The sequence below is a fragment of the Heliangelus exortis genome, chromosome 6 (genome assembly GCF_036169615.1).
Source record: "Heliangelus exortis chromosome 6, bHelExo1.hap1, whole genome shotgun sequence".
Lineage (NCBI taxonomy): Eukaryota > Metazoa > Chordata > Aves > Apodiformes > Trochilidae > Heliangelus > Heliangelus exortis.
Window position 1 is genome coordinate 27,310,154 of NC_092427.1, and position 19,785 is coordinate 27,329,938.

The following is a 19,785-nucleotide window of genomic DNA, read 5'->3' on the forward strand; positions in this document are numbered from 1 at the left end:
CTGAGACAACTTCTCATTTACCTTTGGACTTTTACAGAAAAAGAGGCTTCTACATAAAACCTCTTCAAAAGAGGCTTTCTGTTTCCCTTGACTACCTCCAAAGAGATGACAGAAAAAGAACTACTGCTTTCTAAGAAAAATGTCTTTTATGCCCTGTTACATTTTGTATGTTCTTTAATATTTTATAAAGAAATCAGTGCTGATACTGTAAAACTTCCTACTGTATTTCTTTATCTGAACAAGAATTTAAAGACCTGGAGGCCAGAATCAATTGCTAAAATTCTCTTTAGTGTTGTGTGGGTCAGAAAATTTTATCAAAATGTTTTTTCTGATATTAGAATCCATTAATATGTTGTGTAAAGTTTTTCTTTCAATAAACATCTAATCAAGTTTGTACTTAAAGCAAGAAATAAGTTTGGAATTTCAGGTGAGCTAGGGAAGGGCAGTGCAATTAATGATTCTCTGGCACACCTGGAGAGGGCAGAATACCCATTTTGATGTCTCCTCAGTATCCCTGATCTGCACTGGACCAAGGAAAGTGCCTCTGTGAAAGTGTAAGTTCAATATTCAGTATTAACTGATTTATAGGACCCACAGGGAAGCACACAGCTTTAGTACACAAATTAGGGCTGGAACAAAATCAGAACATTCGTTCTGTCTATGACCTAAATTCAAGTTTCAACTCAGCCTAGCAGGAGTGAAAAATCTTGTACATATATCATGCAATTAGACAAGCAGCTGGTATTTTTCTCTGACTAGCAGTTTGAGTCTCTGCTGCACATTCCATTGAAGGAACTGGAACTCTTGTTTCATATGCAAGGGAAAAATGCAGCTCTAGTTAAAAAAAAAGTAAGAAAACAGTTTTAAACATGGCATGCAATGCATGTTTTAAAGGTAGTACAAGATCTGTAAAAATGTATGTAAAATATGCTTGCAGGAAGAAAAATATTCACCCAGATAGCACAGCAGAAATAACTCACACTTTCTATTTATGATGACTGAATCTGGAGTGAAGCAGTATTTTCTAATTGGATAAACATGGGCCAAGGAGCCTGGGAAATCTAAATTTTACTTTCAACACTGATGTTGCTCACAGGGTGGTCCTAGACACAAGATTCTACTACATCTCAGCTTTCCCTTCAGTAAATGGGGATAAACATTGCTTGATGTACCTCAAATACAGGAACAAGACCCAGGTTATTTCTTAGCAATGCTCAAAAGACAATAAGCACTTGACATCTGACATATAAGGTAATTTTGCAGTATAAAAAGAACTGAAAACATGTAAGAGAGAAAAATTATGAAGCACAACGCACAATATGATTAAAATGTAAAATTAAATGGCACAGTTTCAGCTAGTAAAATTTGAGTAAAGTTGTCATTCTGCCCTTTCAAAATGTACCTGCTGTTTTCCAGAATTTTTGTTTGCACATACCAACTAAAGTTAGGTCTGTTGCCTGGGGAAATCGACTTTCTTCATCTAGGAGAGACAGAAGCCCCATGGGTTTCTGAAGGAACATATCTAGAAGTGGACGATTGTCTTCATACTCCACTGTAGTAGCATCAATTCCCTCACTCTGATACTCCATCTACAAAGTCACCAGCACAGTTTTAATGATGAACCAGTAAAAATGATGTCCTCATTAGGACATTTATGATGCACAGCAACACTCTATACATCCCAACAATGTTACTCAGAAAACATCAACTGAAAGTTGTTATTATCTTGAATTTAAATCACATGCTCATTTTATTGTTTATAATGTACTCCTGAATATGATCTACGGTTCAGGATGGCTGACTCAAACAGACCTCATCAGAGTTAAATTTACCTGTTCAAGTGCAAAGATATGTTGATTGAAATAAAACTGGATCTGCTCATTAGCAATATTTATGCACAGCTGTTCAAAGGAATTTCTTGCAAAGTTCTCAAATCCGAATATGTCTAGTATCCCAACATTCATTCCATTTTCAGCACTGCTGCATGTAAAAATACAAACAAAATTCCTCATAGACAACACCAAATAAAAATAAACATGGTAACTAAGATTCCATAATTGATTCAACCCACTGAAAAGAGGAGAAAAAGTAGTATTTAAACCTAAGAACTTACATATTTTTTCAATATTGTTAATACTTTTGTCTTCCACTTGCTGCTTGCACATTTCCATGTGTAAGGCAGGAGAATCATTGGTACATAGTAACAGACAATTAGCAGTCATATTACTGGTTTCAATAGACAGATCTGAAATAAAATCTATTGTCCTTTCCTTCAGGTGCAGACAGAGGTGTCAAGCTTTAATAGTATGTTTTTTGTGTACTCTGTCAGAGGGATAATTATCAAGTCTGCTGCTTTATGAGCCCATGTCTAGCTTAAGTGTACCCATACTAGAGACACCAGTAGAACTGCAAGTATAGATGAGGACATATCAATGTACTACAGTTAAGTGCCAAGTGGACATCTCAGATCAGAGGCATTTTCACATCAACTAAGGCATTCTCTTAATTCCAAAAATCCCTACAGCTTGAAAAGATCCAAGCAGCCAGATCAGTATCTGACAATGAAATCATAAAGATGAACATTGCGAACCTTTCTGTAATTACGAAAAATAAAAAAACTATCACACCTCAAGCAGCAGCACAATAATAAGAGATCTGAGATCTGTATTTATTAGTAGCTTACAGAACCAGAAAGACTGCAAGGGCTGTTTTTTAGGGTACTCCAATTATTTACCAGCCTTTGGTGTGATATTAACGTTCACTACATAGGAAGGATTTTTAAACAATTACAGCATATTGGCCATCCGGTTTCCAGTGCCTTCAGTAGCTAAATTCCACTCAGCCCTTTGAAAATGTTTGGCTTAATGTTGTGGAAACAGAATTCACAGCATGAAAGCCATTTTGAAGCCTTGGCCAAAATAAACACTGCACCCTTTCTGTAAAATCAAAAATATACAAATGGATGAACCCATCAAAGACATATGCACAGTAAATACAGATGATTCAGTACTGCATAACTTGCCATATATTTTTATCTGGCTGAAGCAGAGTATTAATGCGATTTACGATCCAGCTGAAGAGCCGGCCATAAAGTGCTTTGGACATGGCATCTCGCACGTCAGCTGCTTTGTCCACGGTGTTTGTTCTGATAATAGTTTCCCCTCGTGTTACAACACAGTGGGAGGTTAGGGCCTCCTGAAGTTCTTCTGACCCAATACTTAGTAGTGCAGCAGCTAAAAAACAGTGGGAAAAAGACATGACCAGTAACACCGTGGAAATCACCAGCACTGCCCAGCTGTTACCACAACTTAAGAGATTCTCACAAATACAGGTGAACTGGATTTCCAGAACTGGCAATGTTAAAATTTATTTACCGTTATCTAAGGCTTCTGGGTTGGGAACCTCACTTTTATCTGTTTGGTGTTGTGAAGAAATGGCAGCAAACTCAATATTTCCAGTATTCAAGATTCCAGTCAGAATTCTGTACACTGAGTACACTTCCTGTAAAAGATGACAATAAGCACTTTTATGGAAGCCAATCAGATACATAGATCATATTAGGGTTATGAAAGAAAAAGGCAGGCACTGGAGTGGCTATTAAAGCTTGTAGCTCACCCTGAGAACAGGTTCTACAAATTCAAGTAAGCTTTTATTGACACAGAAAATGGTGTGATACAGAATTTTCAGTGGACTTGCCCAAGTACCTACTGAGACCTCAGGCTGGCATTGGCTTCTGAGTATGTGGTTATGCTTCCACAGCTCATTTCTGTCAGAGGAGAGACCTATAGCACAGGTGTGTAACCACAAAATTCAATGGCAGCCTGTGCACAGGCAGCACTGGAGGGGATTTTTATATAGAAGGTCAACAATGGTTTAGCAACTAGATTTCTTACCTCATCAGTGAATCCTATAATTCTAAAGCAATGCTGGATCGCTTCAAATTGTCTTCCATAGGAATCTTTAGTAACAATATCGTGCATTACTTTTCCAGTTTCATTATCAATATATCTAAAAAGAGTGGGCAGGAGAAACATTCATACCAATGTATACATCAGTACAACCTCCAGTGACTTCAATACAAGCACCTCAGTAACTGGAAAGAACATTTTTGCTTATTCTTTGTTAGTATCTGTTATAGTGTTACCATTTCAAACACACCCTCACCCAATACGGATCAGATGCACCCAAGGTGCAAATAAAAACACAACTCCAAAGCATACTCTGGGTTCTTACAGAAGTGCTGCAGTAAGAAATTGTAAGGTGATTGTTCTGATCTGACACTATGACAGAATATCTATATAATAAGCTTGATTCTTCCTCCTCCTCTTCAAACCGTTACAGTTCTGAAACAAATACAAATAATGTAATGCCTTATTGTCCATCCTCTTCTTTCCTTGGGAGGATTAGAAGATCCTTAAGGGATGGAGAAGGATTAAGAGAGATTTTAAGGCATCATACTGAAAGCAAGAGCTGATCAATAGCTAATTACAACGAGCAGTTAAAACAAGTGAGTGATAGTTACCTTGGAGGATTTTTATCAGGAAGTCTATATTCAGAAAGTTTCTTCTGATGATAAAGGCCAGCATAAATATAGTAAAATATATGGAAATTTTTCTCTCCTCTGAAAAAAGAAGTATCATTTTAAAGCTCATGTGTTTATTCTTGTGGCATCTTGTACAATGTGAAAGTACAAATTCTTATCACTAGCTCACTGAAGCAGGTAGCTTCATCTACAGTCTTCCACTTACTTTAATGATGCAGGATCAGCAACTGTGAAACACAAAGAACCCAGCCAACCACAATATTTCTCTAAAGAATGGAGCAGCTCTGGCTTCTAGTCCAAAAGAATCTAACTGACTATTTTTGTTGCTGTTATACAAAGGATCACTGGTTTAGCAGAAGACATGAAAACATTTAAATTAAAGCACTCTGGAGAATTGAACAGGATACCAACATTGTATAAGTGTGAAATTAATATACCTACACAGCCTGTTTTATGACCCTTGATTTTTCAAGTAGATATTCAGAAATCTTTGCCCCCATTACAGCTCCCGTGGGTGTAAACATCATTTCCAAGTATTTTCCAAAGCGACTTGAGTTGTCATTGATGGCAGTGCAGGCATTTCCAAAGGCTTCAACCAGAGGATTCACCTGAAGAATTTTCTCACGCAGAGCACGGTTATTGGCCTTGACAAAACAGATATGGACCAGAAGGATCATTAAAAAAATATATTGCTTACTGAGAAGCCAATTCTTGCTTCAGAAACATAGCATCCCTTTCTCATACTGGTATGGACTTGGATGCTATATTAACTTTTCTGCTTATACAGCAGGGCCAATAAATGGATGAAGAATTCTCCCACAGGTAGGAAAAAACAGATTCTTCTTTCTCTGCAATTGGTCTGTCTCTGAGGGGTCATATAATTAGTTAGACTACCAAAACCAACAAAAAATAAACTCATCTACCTAAGATTAATGTTACAAACTTCTTTTCCCATACTTTTGCACTAATAGAATTGCTTTTAAAATTTAAATGCTTAAGAGCTTCTAAGATTAGAGCCATAGCAAGATCTGACATTCTTTATTGTATAAATGAACAATGGTTTATATGAAAAACACTGTAGATAACTCCAGGTACTGAACAATCAGGATCTGGCACCTCCTCTTTAAAAAATTATTGAATGGCATGGCATAGATGTAGTATTTGAATTCAACACTCTCACATGCATTACTACTTCATCCGTAACTCAAGTGGGAGAATTCACATGAACAGCTTTAAGTACCAAAGACTAAACAAAGTGGAAATTGAGTGTGGAGTTGGATTTGTTCATAATTTTTATATGGTAGGCTAAGAAATACCTTTCCCAAGAAGGTCAAATGTTGGACGATCAGATGAGCACTTTCTGTCTTTCCAGCACCACTTTCCCCACTGATGATAATGCACTGAACACACAAACAAAACAGTTAAGTGCACAGCTCACCACGTGGTGGTTTTTAGCTATTACCAGATACTTAATGTTTAGTATCAAGACTACAAATGCTTCAAGGGTCAATTCCCTCAACTCTGTTCTGAAAGGAAAGAGCAGCAAAACCTCTGTATAACAATTTATTCCCTAGATTACTAAAATGCATTTCTCAGTGCCTAATAGCAGTGTGCATGGGTGAATCAGCGAATTTTTAAGAGCTAACACACAGAAATGAGTGACCACTTCTGAAGACTAAAACATCTAGACTATGCACATTTGTGGCTTGTTTCAAATGCTTAAAACCCAGAAAACTGCCACAGCTCAGTTGCTGTGACAGAATTTAACAGTGCATCTGAGCTGACTGCATTGTCTTCATATGAGCTATACCTTCATATGAAGGTATAGTTGTATTTAATACACTGACCAAAAGCCTGCTCCCAGCTTTAAGAATACCCTTAAATAACTGCTGCTGTAGAAAGGTTATTCTATAGGTGGTGCTGATACCCAAGCTGGAACAATGAACAAGCATCTAAACATTTCAGAAAAATATGCATCTGTTCACGTTTCATGTATGATTCTGAGAGAACATATCCAGCTTCTTCCTGTGTCAGCAGTCCTGAACACATGGTACTTCATACGCTCTCCAAATGGCCTCCAGACTCAGCAATAAGCCAGAATGGTCTAAAACACTCAGTATCCTCCTTTCTGCTGCTACATTTCATGGACAAGATAGAAGGCCAGCACACCCTAAAGGCCAGCTCACTCCCGAGCACTGTAGCATGGACACCTCAGGTCATAACAAGCAAGAATTCTAACAGCATTTATTATTTTCCCATTTTTTCAAATGTTCTACAGGTCAGCAGTACAGGTATTAGTCTACCTAAGGTACACTATTAACTAACATATAAGTAAATATTGACAGTATTAATTTGGTTTTAGGCAAACACCATAAAATTATTTGCACCACAGAAAATACAAGATTCTTGGCTGGAAGAAGATAAAAGGTACTAAAATACTTGACACAATAGAACTGCATATAGAAATGTGCTAATTTATTTGCTTCTTATCAAGTATTTTTGTACTTCTTGGAAACAGATACCCTAATGATGGATTTACAGGGTTACAATAACTACCTTAGTTGTTGTGTGACTAGAGAAGTACAACACTTTATACAGTTAAAGCCCATAAGTTCTTGTAGAACTCATAAAACACTTACAGACTTGGCCAGAATTTCACTTAAGCTTCAGAAGAAATGTTATACTTGGAGTAAATTTTCAAGCTTCACAGGAAAACATAAGGCTCAATGGATAAAACAAACAGAACCAATACATTTTTTAATCTATTCATAGAATCATAGAATTGCTCAGGCAGGAAAACACCTTCAAGATCATCAAGTCCAGCCTTGTCCTAACCCTATTACCCTATTCCCGATGACAAAACCATGTCCCCAGCACCACATCCAGGCGATTTTTAAACACATTCAGGAACGGAGACTCAATCACCTCCTTCAGCAGCCTGTTCCAGTGCTTAACAACCCTTTCTGTAAAGAAGTTTCTCCTGATATCCAACCTAAATCTCCCCTGACACAACTTGAAGCCATTTCCCCTTGTCCTGTCATCTGTCACCAATGAGAAGAGACCAACCCCGCTCTCACTACAGCTTCCTTTCAGGTATTTGTTAAGAGTGATAAGGTCTCCTCTCAGCCTGTTTCCCCAGACTATACAGCCCCAACACTCTCAGTCACTCCTCACAGGGGATGCTTTCCAAACCTTTCACCAGCTTTGCTGCCCTTCTTTGGACTTGCTCAAACACCTCAGTGTCCTTTTTGTATTGAGGTGCCCAAAACTGAACACAGTACTCAAGGTGGGGCCTCACCAGTACAGGGGCAGGACTACTTCCCTAGTCCTGCTGGTCAGACAATTTCTGATACAAGCCAGAATGCCATTGGCCTTCTTGGCCACCCGGGCACATTGCTGACTCATATTCAGCTGACTGTCAATCAATACTCCCAAGGTCCTTTGTCCTCCTTCTGCTGAGGAGCTTTCCAGCCACTCTTCTCCAAGCCTGTAGCATTGCCTGGGGTTGTTGTGCCCAAAATGCAGGAACTGATCATCTGTTGCTTGATAGCATCTTTATGCAACAAAAAGTGGTTCAAACTCTGTTAATCTGCTATGGCATTGAGACCCTCCTATTTTACACAGCTGTATATTATTACAGTATTTAGTGCAAGACAGGATAGAATCAGAGTGCACAGGCAACACTCTGCAGTTGGTGTCAACTGCCAGACCCTTATGGGTAACCAGTAAACAAGATTGGTCAGGTAACTATCATCTTATTTGACCTTTTAGTCTCTTCTGTGACACTGAATTAACTTCAGAATTCCCAAACCAGACTAGATTTGTATTCCAGTTTTCCTAATGTAGGAATAAAAGGCTTTAAGGAAAGAAATTCCCCAAGTATGAGATAAAAGAACAGTAGTCATAGCCATGTGGCATAGTGGCTGTACAATTAATATGAAATCTAAACTAAAATGAACAGATTCTTACCTGATCTTTGCTGAATGTAACCATACTTTGGTAGGCAGCATCTGCAGAGGCAAATATGTGAGGGGGATTCGATGACCGCTTCACACCATGGTAAAGCTTGGAGAACTATGTTTAAAAAAGAACACAGAATAGTCAAAATACACTACTGCATATTTAAGAATTAAAAAGAGGACAGATTATTTGCCTACTCAACAGAAGGTAGTTGCCTGTTTTACCTCAGAGCTTTTACTGAATCACCTGGAAGAAGAGTGGTAATTCTTGGCACTGCCCAACTTCCAGAATAAAAATTACAGTACCTAAAATATATTCCAAAGTTTCTCACACAAGACAACAAGTGAAACAACTGCATCACAAAAAACACAACTTCAAAGATAAGCATTCAACAAAGAAAATGCCCAATATATACAAAAGAAACTTCAAAGACAAAAGTGAATCTGGAATATGGTCCCCCTATCTGCAACACTGATTTAGGCACGAAGATTTATACCTCCACCTTCATATTTGTAGGGAATTAAGCTACCTCTATCTTTACAGAATGTAATTAATTTGTTTCTTTTAAGCAGCTTCAGTGGCACAAGTAATAGCACAACAGTCAGAGCAATTCTTCAGGAAGCCATATCCTCATCATTAGAAGGTTCATATAACTATTTTCTGCTTCTCAAAAGCCCTGAACGTCACACAACAGGAACAGGTGTAGCTGGGGTAATCTCACTTCCTGTGGAATTTTTGCCACCAAGCAGGAAGGAACAAAATTAAATGAGACTGAATTAAAAAGCAAACAAACAAACAAAAACCCACAAAACATAAGTCAAACTTGAAGAAGATTTGGTTCTATGTCTCCTAGTTCCCAAAATCTTGTAGGTATTTTAGCCAGTGGAATTCATTCAAAACGTACATCAAGTATTGTCCACAACTTAGAGTGTCTCTTACCTGGGGAGAATAAATGCTGAGATTCTGGAAGGGGTTTAAGGCAATTAAAATGTCTCCAACATAAGTATAAATTTGCAAGTCTGCATAGCGTTTCTGCAGCTGATGGATAATTGTATCCTGCAAAGATTGTCAAAGGTGTAATAGTTAAACAATATTTTCCTAGTTAGGAAGATTTTTGTAAATATACTGAGAACACTGATTCAGAAACATTTATTATACCTGCTACTAATTATTTGTCGAATACAATACCACAAAATCAAATGTTTTCTAATGCTACAAAACTAAGTTAAATGGCAACTCCCATTTGCATATCAGTAAAAATTTTGTTGTGTCAGCTTAAGAACCAAACCTTCTACAGATAAAATGGCCATGCACATTATTGCTGCATTTCATAGTATATTTCCATTTATATTCCATTTTCATTTGACCATGGAACAAGAATAATAATTTTTCAAAGATTAAATTTTAAGTCATAGCAAGAGACTGTTTTGAACAGGACACTAGCACAATTTAGTATTATGTCTTTTTCTTGCTGGCATGAAATTGAAGGATCATCAAAATAAAAATTTACAGAAACTTTGCATATAAGTGATAAAGGAAATATTGTTTTATCACTTTCTGTCCAGGAGCTGTAGATACCACAGTACTCTATATAAATTCATCAATTTTAGGAAAAATCTCTTAAAACTCACATTTTAGGAAACTCACAAAATAATTTGAACTAGCATCACTCATAATTAAAGTCTTCCACAGAACAGAATTCACCACTATTACTTTTGTGTCATTACACAGAATATTAACAAAGTGATGATAACAGCTCAGTCACATGAAAATTGAAAAATAGCTTACAAGAAGAAACTCATTCTGTCAAAAAAAGCCTAAAGAGCAGAAGCAGAGAAAATGTGAGGCACAGCTGTCAGAAACTGCTACCTAGCCAGTACCTCATCTAGGACTTCCAGATTTACCAGATCATCATCTAGACAGTACTTGTCAGGTCCATCCACATGGTAAGGTCTTCTAGTATGGATTCGTTCGTGCCTGCAAGTTTGTTAGTAGAACAACACTGTTATAAAACTGTATTGAGGACAGCAAACATTAAGGGGCAATGGGAAGTCATGGATGAATGTTTTGTCATGTGGAAAACACTAAAACACTGTCTGAAATACATATTTTTGTTTGAAATATCTTTTTATAAAAGCAACAGGTTATCTTGCCATCCAGTGCAATATTTGTTCTCTCTTTTATGATACATAAACCTATCTATTTATCAATGCTTAGAGATTAAGATTTATGTATAGGCTTACTACTCTTCACTCATACAATAAAGTATAAAAAAAATTCTTCCTCTTTTCCCTTCCCTTCTCAGTCTAAGTTAATAAACTACCACTCAGTTTAATTAAATCTCACCCCCACACACCCAGCCCATAGTACTGTCATCTAAAGAAGTTACAAGAAGCAATAATTAGTATAAAATCCTCCTGTTACCTCAGTGTATGCCAAAGCGCCTCCTCAGATGAACCCAAATCTGGCCCAAAACAACATTTTTGAACTACAGCTGCCATCAGACTCTAAATTGTATGGATGTTCAGTCAGCTTGTCCTTAGAGATTTAAGCCACACAATAAGCAGCAGAGACAAACTGTCACATAACCCCTTTATAATCAGATTATACTGAAGGAATCTTAGAAAATGCTGCGCAGATGTTTTTTTTAAAAAACCCATCGCGTTGAAAGAGGGACAAATCAAGAGGCTGTAGTATGTCTTCTACAGAGGGGGTGAAATATGAATGCTGCAAACACAACGAGGCTTTTCTTTACAACAAACATAATCAAAGCATAGTAGGAGGACACCCACTGAGATACAGTCTGCATCCCGCTGAGTAACATTTAGCATTGATCCTCAATGACAGTCCCTGACAGATTGTTTCTGCATTAGTTGCCATGTAGAAAGTAGAAATCACACAACCCAAAACAATGCTAAATATTACATCAAGCACTAAGAGAATGGTACTGTGACCTGGCAAGAAACACTGTTCATTTATAATGTTGATGATTAATACAAAAATGCAGCAGGTCTTTTTTTTCTTTAACTGTATCTTCATATACTCATGGAATCCTTTCCAAAAATGAGCACTGAGGCTTTTGCTTTTTTCCCCTTTATACACAAACACTTGAACACAGTCAGCCTTCCCTTGGTAGACAGAATGTTACCATATCCAAGAGCTATTATGGTCTGGGAAAAGCTTCTAGCAAAGAGGAAGAACAGCGTTAGCTATGAGTACAGCTTCACTGATAACTGCAAATCACATTTAGAGATCCTAATTTTTAATGTCTATTTTTATTCATTTTCACTGACAAGACAGATCCTCAGGGACAGGAATGCATGTAAGTGGCCTAAGGTACTTCTGTTTTTTCTGACTGTTGTGTCCAATTCAAACCAGAATTCAGCCTCGTCACTGCAGAGAAAAATGCTGCTGTAAATATTGTAAATAATTTAGAGGTGGGAGCACCCCTCAGTCCACAAAAGAAACAAATATTTTTTCAGTTGCTTTACTTCATGTAACTAATAAGGGAATGGCTAGACACTACAGCTAACATAACTCATCTATGAAGCTTTTTCTTACTGGGGCAAACCATCATAGCCATAATATTACATTTCAACAAGTTGCAAATACAAATGTTTCTACCATAGGTACAGGGAGAAGGGGGAGGAGGGCACATTGAAGCCTAAGCATCTCTAATTGCAGAATGGCTTTATAAACTAATCTGTTATCTGATTGTGTATTAAACTCCTGCTGTTTGTGCTCCTTAAGTGATAAACGAATCCATTTTTTTATTGGAAAGGTTTGGGGTTTTTTAACAGTCTGAATACCTATGGAAACAGATCTTAGTCAAATACAAGTAAAACACAGATATCTTTGTGCATATTCTTGTGCTTAACTCATTTTGCTAAGTACATGATTAGGAAGAGGATATTAGGAGCATAACATCACATTAGCTTCAAATCTCCTGCTGGCCTCATCAGTTTTCTACTGACCCTATAACCTGAAGATACATTGACAAAGGAATAGGAAGAATATAGACAGTAGCCTTTAATTAATTCCACAATTTTACATCAGAAATGCAGTCTGCTTTTGAAACATTTAGAAACAGTATCTCTTCAAAAGCAGAAGTAAGCACTCCTAATTGGGGAAATATTTGTCAGTATGCTTTTTTCTATTGATCTTTCTTTCGGACAACGTACAATGTACAAGTTGTAAGCAAGAGGAAATTCAAAAGCGTTAATGTTATTTGCCTTAAGGTTCAAGCAATCTCCTGCATCATCCTCTGGAGTATGTAGTTTCTCCACTGACAAAAGAAGTGGTGTAAAGGGCCAGTCACTCAAAGTCCCTTGCTTTAACCAACCTGACAAACAGCATTAAATTTATTCCAGAACCTCAGGGATAACCACTGTCTGTTGAAAAAGTTCCTGACCTCCCAAGACTTCGCTTTGCCTTGTTATCAGGCAGGAATATCTGGAAGAGGCAGAGTTTTCTTGGATTTTAAAGATAAAAGGTAAGAAGCATTTCTTCCTTAGAAGAACAATTTCATGAAGAGGGTGGGAAGCTTTCATTTGTTCAGCCCATGGGGGAGAGGTAGCTTGAAAGGAAATAACCTTTTTGTAAGAGACAGCAGCCATAGTAGCAGAAGTCCATTGTAAACAGCTACATGCTCATGTGGCACTGCTATCAAGCTGATGATGGAGAAGAAAAAGCTCAATGGACCACACAGACTTGTAGATTGAAAAGTTGTCTTGCTGGCAGGTTAAATGTGAGGAATACAGCAATACAGACCAAGAATTCTCAGGTTCATTGGAAAGCTTCCTCTGTGGTGTCTCCCCCTTTCACTCCCAACATTCTTCTATAAATGACTTCACTTTGGCATCTTGATGCAATTAAGTATTTAAATTTATTGGGCTTTTTTCTATGACTCTCATAGGAAAAACTCTTTCTGTACTTGTTCTTCTTTGCATTATTGCTAATTTTAACATGAACTGCCCTCAAACTGAGATTTACAAGAAAAATACTCAACTCAGTGAGAAAGGAAAAAGAGTGGAGAGTGTGCTGCTGCTACACAGAGAAACAAAGCTCACTTCCTATGCATTAAAAAGGGTGCATTTTGCTCCTGTACATCGATTTTCAGCCTGGAATAATGTGTTGAAGCAAGGTCATAATAGAAACACTGACACAGCCGTAATGGCAATATAAATGCCACATCTATAAAAAAATTTGTACAGCCTTCAATAAAGATGCATAAATTATAATCAGACCAAAGATAACTTTCTGGGTTGAGAGTAGCTTTGGTAATAAAAAAAAACAAACCAAAACATCAAAGGAAGAAGTTTTTAATTGCATTAAATTATATTGTGTATAGCATCAGAGGACTGTTTCTGTTTCTGTTATTATCTCTGAGTCCAAAGGAAATTACTGGTTGGGTGCAATCAGGTTCCTTGTAGTTATTTGCTTTCAAAACTAACTGTGAGCTGGCAGAGTAGCTAGATATCTGGTTGTAAGAATTACTTCCTTAGATAGACTGCTGCTGTAGTAGAGCTGGCTATTCAGAAGGGGGATGCTGCCAAACCACTGTAATCTCATCTTAATATCTGACAAGGTAGCCTGAACATACTTGCCCTTCCTGGTTGCTTTTTTTTTCAGGATTTTTGTTTGTTTGTTTTTCCAGGCTTCTTCAAGTTTGCTCCTTCCCGATACACACATTTGCATGTTATCCTTCAAAACACAAGGTTTCATGACTGTACCCCACTACAGAAAGAAGACTCCAAATGGTGATCAGCAGTAGCACAGTGACTCAGTGTGACCCAAAACAGTGAACTCTCGACTCTTCACTGTCTATAGTAAACTTGTTTGAAACATTGAAGTTTTTTAATTCTCTTAAAAAATGAAACAAGAGGTTAGCAGAAGATGCTTTCTTGTTGACTCCTATCAAAGAGCTTATTTACAGAGAGGCAATCAAGCTACCTAATCTGTAGGAAAACATCTAAAAAAAAGAATGAGTCACATCTGGATTTTGCCTCTTCAAAGGTGCTGTTAACAGGGAAACTGTCACTTCAAACTATATAAATAAAACCACTTGATATTTGATCAACAGTAACTCCTAAATATCAAACCAATTACAGAATTTTCAGGCATGGATTTATCAGTCACTTGAGGAAATAAAGAAGACCACAGCTTTGCTCAACTTGGCACTTGATACACTGCGCTAACAAAATAATTGTAGATAGCAACTGGTGGCTATTAAATATTTTGTTGCCTTAAAATTACTATAGACTTATCTCCTGCATTTCATATAGCTGCCCCACAATAAGATCCCCAAGGGAACATCCAAATGCCACAGGGTGACCCATGATATTTAAACTTTTAAGGACAGCTTGTAAGAATATTACCAAGGGCAAAATTTTAAGAATGCATTATAGGATTTCTCTTCCCTGTTTCCAATTCTAAGCTTTTAATCATGTACTTTCCCCCTTGATGTTCTGCTCCTCCACCACAGTCAAGAGGCTGTTAATAGATCTGCTTCATTTGAATTTCTCCATCTCACATGCTGCTGTGACTGCTCTTTATCCTGCATGCTACACTGGATAGAACAAAGTGGTATTTTAAGATTGTTCATAAATAAAATAATCCCTTAATTGTTCTATATTCAAAGGGGAAGAAAAAAAACCCCAAACCTAGAACATTTTCATTTCATTCACTTCTGCTGATCGGTACTTTTCAAACCTTCAGTTAAACATTAAAGATCTTCCAGTTTTCCAATTTTTCTACTTACAAGACACTAGAAAATTTTAAATTTTGGGTTTTTTTAATGGAATGAAATAGAAAGTTTACTTTTTTTGAGAAAATCCTCCTAAAAGATGCAAGCTTTTATCATCAAAATTTATGCGAGGAAGGTTTGGCAAAGTAGACAGAATACTGGAGTTCCAATTTTGAGTTCCTCTTTTAAATGTCTCCATGACAACCTCCATGGTAGCTTTAAAATTTATTTATGGAACTTGAGATACTGTCTATCCTAAAGGACTTCAGAAGTTTCAACATACATTTTTCAACTTTTTCAGCACTGAACCAGCTGACAGCTTTGCTCAGTTTAGATGAAGTCTTGAAAAGGACAAAAAAAGGAGGGACAATACTTGATATTTATAGACAAACTCCAGAGAACCTGCCTACTTATTGCAGTACAGTTTGCCAATGGCAGACAGAACTAAGAGTCATTTAATGTTCAGGAATATTAGGAAATTGCAAAAATCTCTTCTGACTTTTTCCTTCGGGTGGCCATCAGCCTGGATGTAGGAATCTCTTGTACTATGAATTTAAAAAAACTGACCCCACGGATGAGTTCAAGTAACGAAACTCTATTAGAAAGTGAGCAGCTCTCTCTTATAATCTCCTAGAATGGACTATCAAACACACTCAAACACTTTTTAACAAAAACAATCTGTGCAAACAGAGCAAATGTTTATTTTATGCAGAGAATTAACAATATCCATAATCTGTAATGCATCTTTGCCTAGAGTCTCCTCAGGCTCTATGGCAGAAAGAAAATGAAAGAAAAATTGGCTAGATCTGCAGTTACTATATATGTTTCTCTTCATTAACAGGTTTACAGTGACGAAAGGTATAGTATGGCTTTAGAGAACAAGTCTGCCTCAAACAACTGCTGCTTTTTTGTAGGCATGATGTATTAAGTGAAGCTATGAGTATCCATTTCATAAGCAGAGGAACAGAGAAATATTGAGAGTAAGAATCCAGAGCTAGCCACAGGAAAAAAATAGCCATATTTATCAACGCTCAGTTATTAATTCTGTACCAAAAACATTTTTATAATTTTGGTTATCATAGCTGACCAATGCTACCATATTCTGCTGTCCATACCTTATTGCAACATTAGATTTATCCTTTTTTTCCAGTTCTACAATTTAATGCTGCATGAGGTACGAATCTTTAGGAATTAATTATATTTCTTGTCCTCACAATGGTATTATGTGTGAGGACATTATTTGAATAACATGAAAGCATTTTACAGTCCTGGTGTGAGTAAAGATTAGTAAAGCAAAAAAAGAAAAGGGAAAAAGCAAACAAACAAAACCCAAACCACCAAACAAAACAAACAAACAAAAAAACCCACACACAACCTGAACAACCTCTCTGATTTTAAGAAATGTTTCCTGCCTAGAGGCAGGTATATATTGATGGGACTAAGAGTGCTCTGACTCTCAAGATGAACTACAAATTAGCAAAAGAAAAATCCAGCCTTGCTGGGACAAATACACACAAAGCAACATTCTGCTGTACTAACGTATATTTTTTAAGGATTAAAGAGCTTTTATATAAATCCAACTATTTGACTAGCAATGAATATGCTCTTTAAAATTAAACTTCATATAGCTGCTTCTATGGCAAAGTTAATGAAAAGTATATTGTTGTTCATTAGCAATTATGCCTTGGTATTGTTCGTAACTAGACAAAACATACACATAGTTAACTGGTAGTTTATAAAAAGCATAGGGAGAAGAGATAAAGATAATACCCAGAGCTTATGTTTGTACAGCTGTGACACTGGACTTTCTCACAAAGTTTTTCCCCACGAGAGTGTAAGAAACAGGAAATGCAGGAGTGGAGTGCTGATGCTTAAGCTTCAGCATCATTAAAGACCATGGCAAAGCTCAATGATTTCAGTCTAAAAGATGCCAACAGATGAAAAAAAACCCTTCTTCTTTATTAAAAGTGTAGCAAGAGAATACCCTGGCTAGGTATTCTGAATCTGAAAATACCTGCAGGTATATCTGTATCTCACTGGGGAAAATAATCTATGGAAAAACAAAGCTGGAGGAAAAGCTTCAAAGAGCATCTTCTTCTGTAAAAAAAAAAAACAGGGTAGTTTCCAAGTTTTTCATTTTAAAACTCTTCATAGCAGAAATTCTTTTTCATTAGTTTCTAATCTAAAGGAAGTAAGACTAAAAACCCCTTCAGGAAGTTATCACATGGCAAAGAGCAAAGTGACAACAATATGTTTATCAGTAACAAATTGGTTTATAGCAACAAGTGTGTGCTTTAGTAGGCCCTTTAGATAGCGAAGTGCCCCTTCAGTTCAGAGGTATAGAGAACTGTGCTGAAGTTAAGCCTGGCTGTCCTGCATACAAGAGCTGAAGAATGAAAGAAACTGAATTTAGGAGATATTTAAGTCTGTGGCTCCAGAGGTTGACCCAGATAATCCTGCAAAAAGGATCTTGCTTGCTACTTTCTACCCCTCTCCCTCTTATCACTGGTTCTGTGGAGCATTCTCTCCTTTAGTTCAGCTGTATCAGTTGCCTCTGCAACCAGTAACACAGTAGATAATGATTTCTGTGTTTCCACTGGCTTAGGTTTTTCTTTCTTACTTTAGAAGTTACAGGTCAGGAGGTTTTGGTAATCACTAAAGCTGCAATAAAAACAGCATCATGAGCTTGTTCCTGAGAGCTGTGGGAAAATGAGAGAAAGAAGCCAGTTCTTTTCAGGAGCAGTGAAGTCCTAGATAAGCTGTCCAAATCTCTTCATCATACATTCTAAATCAGTAGTCCTAACTTCCTAGTATGCAGGCTTGCTCTCAGACAATGACTTTAATGTCCCAAAACAGGCAAAACTGGCATGGCCCAATTGGAAAGAGAATCCTATTAAAATAAACAGAGATGCTTTGTCAGTAAAGAATCAAAAGATGCAAGTGCAAAGCACTGATGCTGGAAAACTTTCAAATGAGACAACACCCAGATACCTCCTGATCAGCTGTCATCACCAGTGACTTCCTAGGTTCCCTCACAGTAGAAGTGTTTACAGAGCCAAGTTCTTTACCATTGTGAGACTGTATCTATGTCTCTGGGGAAAACAATAATTAGATGCTCCTGGTGGCTGGCTCTCTTAAAATAATCTTAAGTTTGTGGTCCAATATTAACTGTCTGGCCCACAGACTTGATATTTTGCAGGGATATGCTTTTGCAATCTCATTAAAGTTTAAAACAATTTGATCAAGTTTCAAATCCTTGGAAAATCAGCACTTCATCATTCTGAACAACATGTTGTAGATTTCAATGGTAAATAATGACTAAATTCTTGTACTCTTTGAGCATGCTCTCAGCCCTGATCAAAATGGGTTGGTGCTCCAAAGAACCCGTAAGGATTCCATAGTGTAAAGCTGCAACAACTGAAACCCCAGTCTTTAATAGCAGTTAGGCCTATTGGATTCAAAGTGAAGCCAATTGCAAGGTCCACTGGCTTCAAAGTGAACATAAAGATGACTACCTCTCCAGCAGACTAATCATGTCTCCTGTTATTTGTTCACTGGTAGAGAAGAACCCAACTAATTCAGAGACATGGCTAAAAGCCAACCAAGAGTCCAGGAAAGGACAAGATGAATACAAAAAGTCTTCAGAGAGCAGAGCTATAGGAGTAGAAGAGAATCTCTAACAGATCTGGGAAAGGTGAATTTAGTGATAAGGAGGAACAAGAGAGCTCCAAGCTACATTACCAGGTGAGGAGGAACACCAAGAGCAGAGAAAGGGCTCACAAAATAGAAGAATGTGGACTAGGACTTGCTGGAAAAGGTGGAAATTAGAAACAGAAGCTACTGGAGAGATAGAGGAAGAAGACAAGATGCTGACTAGCAGAACAAAGCCTTAAGTACAAACAGGATGAAAAGTGAATGAAGACTGCTGGGAAAGATGGGTCACATAATGACCTGTGACAGGGAACCTGGCAACAATTGGCCAAGTAAATTTTGGGCCAGCAGGGACAATAATAGAACTTAGACTGCTAGGGAGGATAAGATTAGGACTAAACTCATTGCAATAGTCTCCATCACCACTACAGTCTGCAGGGGCTACTGCACGTAAGTTGCAAGTATTCACCTGTGGCAAATAAAACATTTAAAATGGGTTAGATGGTAAGAGCATGGACAAAATCCCTTAGGTGAGCACTGATTGATACTGGAGGTGCTGGGAAGTAAAATCCATCCTATCAGTCATGCATAATAAGCATAATGTACAAAAGCTTTTCTGTCACAGGATTCCCAGTTCATATATTGAAAGGCTTGAGGAAAGAAATGCCATCTCGGTCTTGATTCTTTTTCACTCCACAGTATGGAGATAGATTCCAGAATTCTGTACTGTAATACCATGAGGAATCCATTTCAGAGCTCCTTTTAGTACAAGGATCATTTCAATCTATTTATATCTTCTATTTGATCAGCAGCTGGGAAAACTCTGATAACTTTCAGGCCAGCCAATCCACTGCTGTAGCCAATTTGATCTGGGAAGTGTTACAGG

At 37.4% G+C, this 19,785-nt stretch overlaps 1 protein-coding gene across 2 annotated transcripts in view; it reads right to left on the bottom strand.

Annotated features, from left to right (window-relative positions):
- The window catches only part of MYO3B (myosin IIIB), a 183,510-nt gene that overhangs the window by 87,883 nt on the left and 75,842 nt on the right, over positions 1 to 19,785 (bottom strand). The window contains exons 12-22 of one of the 2 annotated variants that reach the window (XM_071747394.1): positions 10,384 to 10,480; positions 9,443 to 9,559; positions 8,513 to 8,617; positions 5,860 to 5,943; positions 4,985 to 5,187; positions 4,523 to 4,621; positions 3,894 to 4,008; positions 3,375 to 3,501; positions 3,023 to 3,233; positions 1,833 to 1,980; positions 1,436 to 1,589 (exon numbers count right to left, since the gene is read on the bottom strand). In XM_071747394.1, coding sequence (XP_071603495.1) covers positions 1,436 to 1,589; positions 1,833 to 1,980; positions 3,023 to 3,233; positions 3,375 to 3,501; positions 3,894 to 4,008; positions 4,523 to 4,621; positions 4,985 to 5,187; positions 5,860 to 5,943; positions 8,513 to 8,617; positions 9,443 to 9,559; positions 10,384 to 10,480 — 1,460 coding nt within the window. Of the gene's footprint in view, positions 1 to 1,435; positions 1,590 to 1,832; positions 1,981 to 2,854; positions 3,234 to 3,374; positions 3,502 to 3,893; positions 4,009 to 4,522; positions 4,622 to 4,984; positions 5,188 to 5,859; positions 5,944 to 8,512; positions 8,618 to 9,442; positions 9,560 to 10,383; positions 10,481 to 19,785 lie in introns of those variants that run through there. The other variant, XM_071747393.1, reaches the window with a different exon arrangement.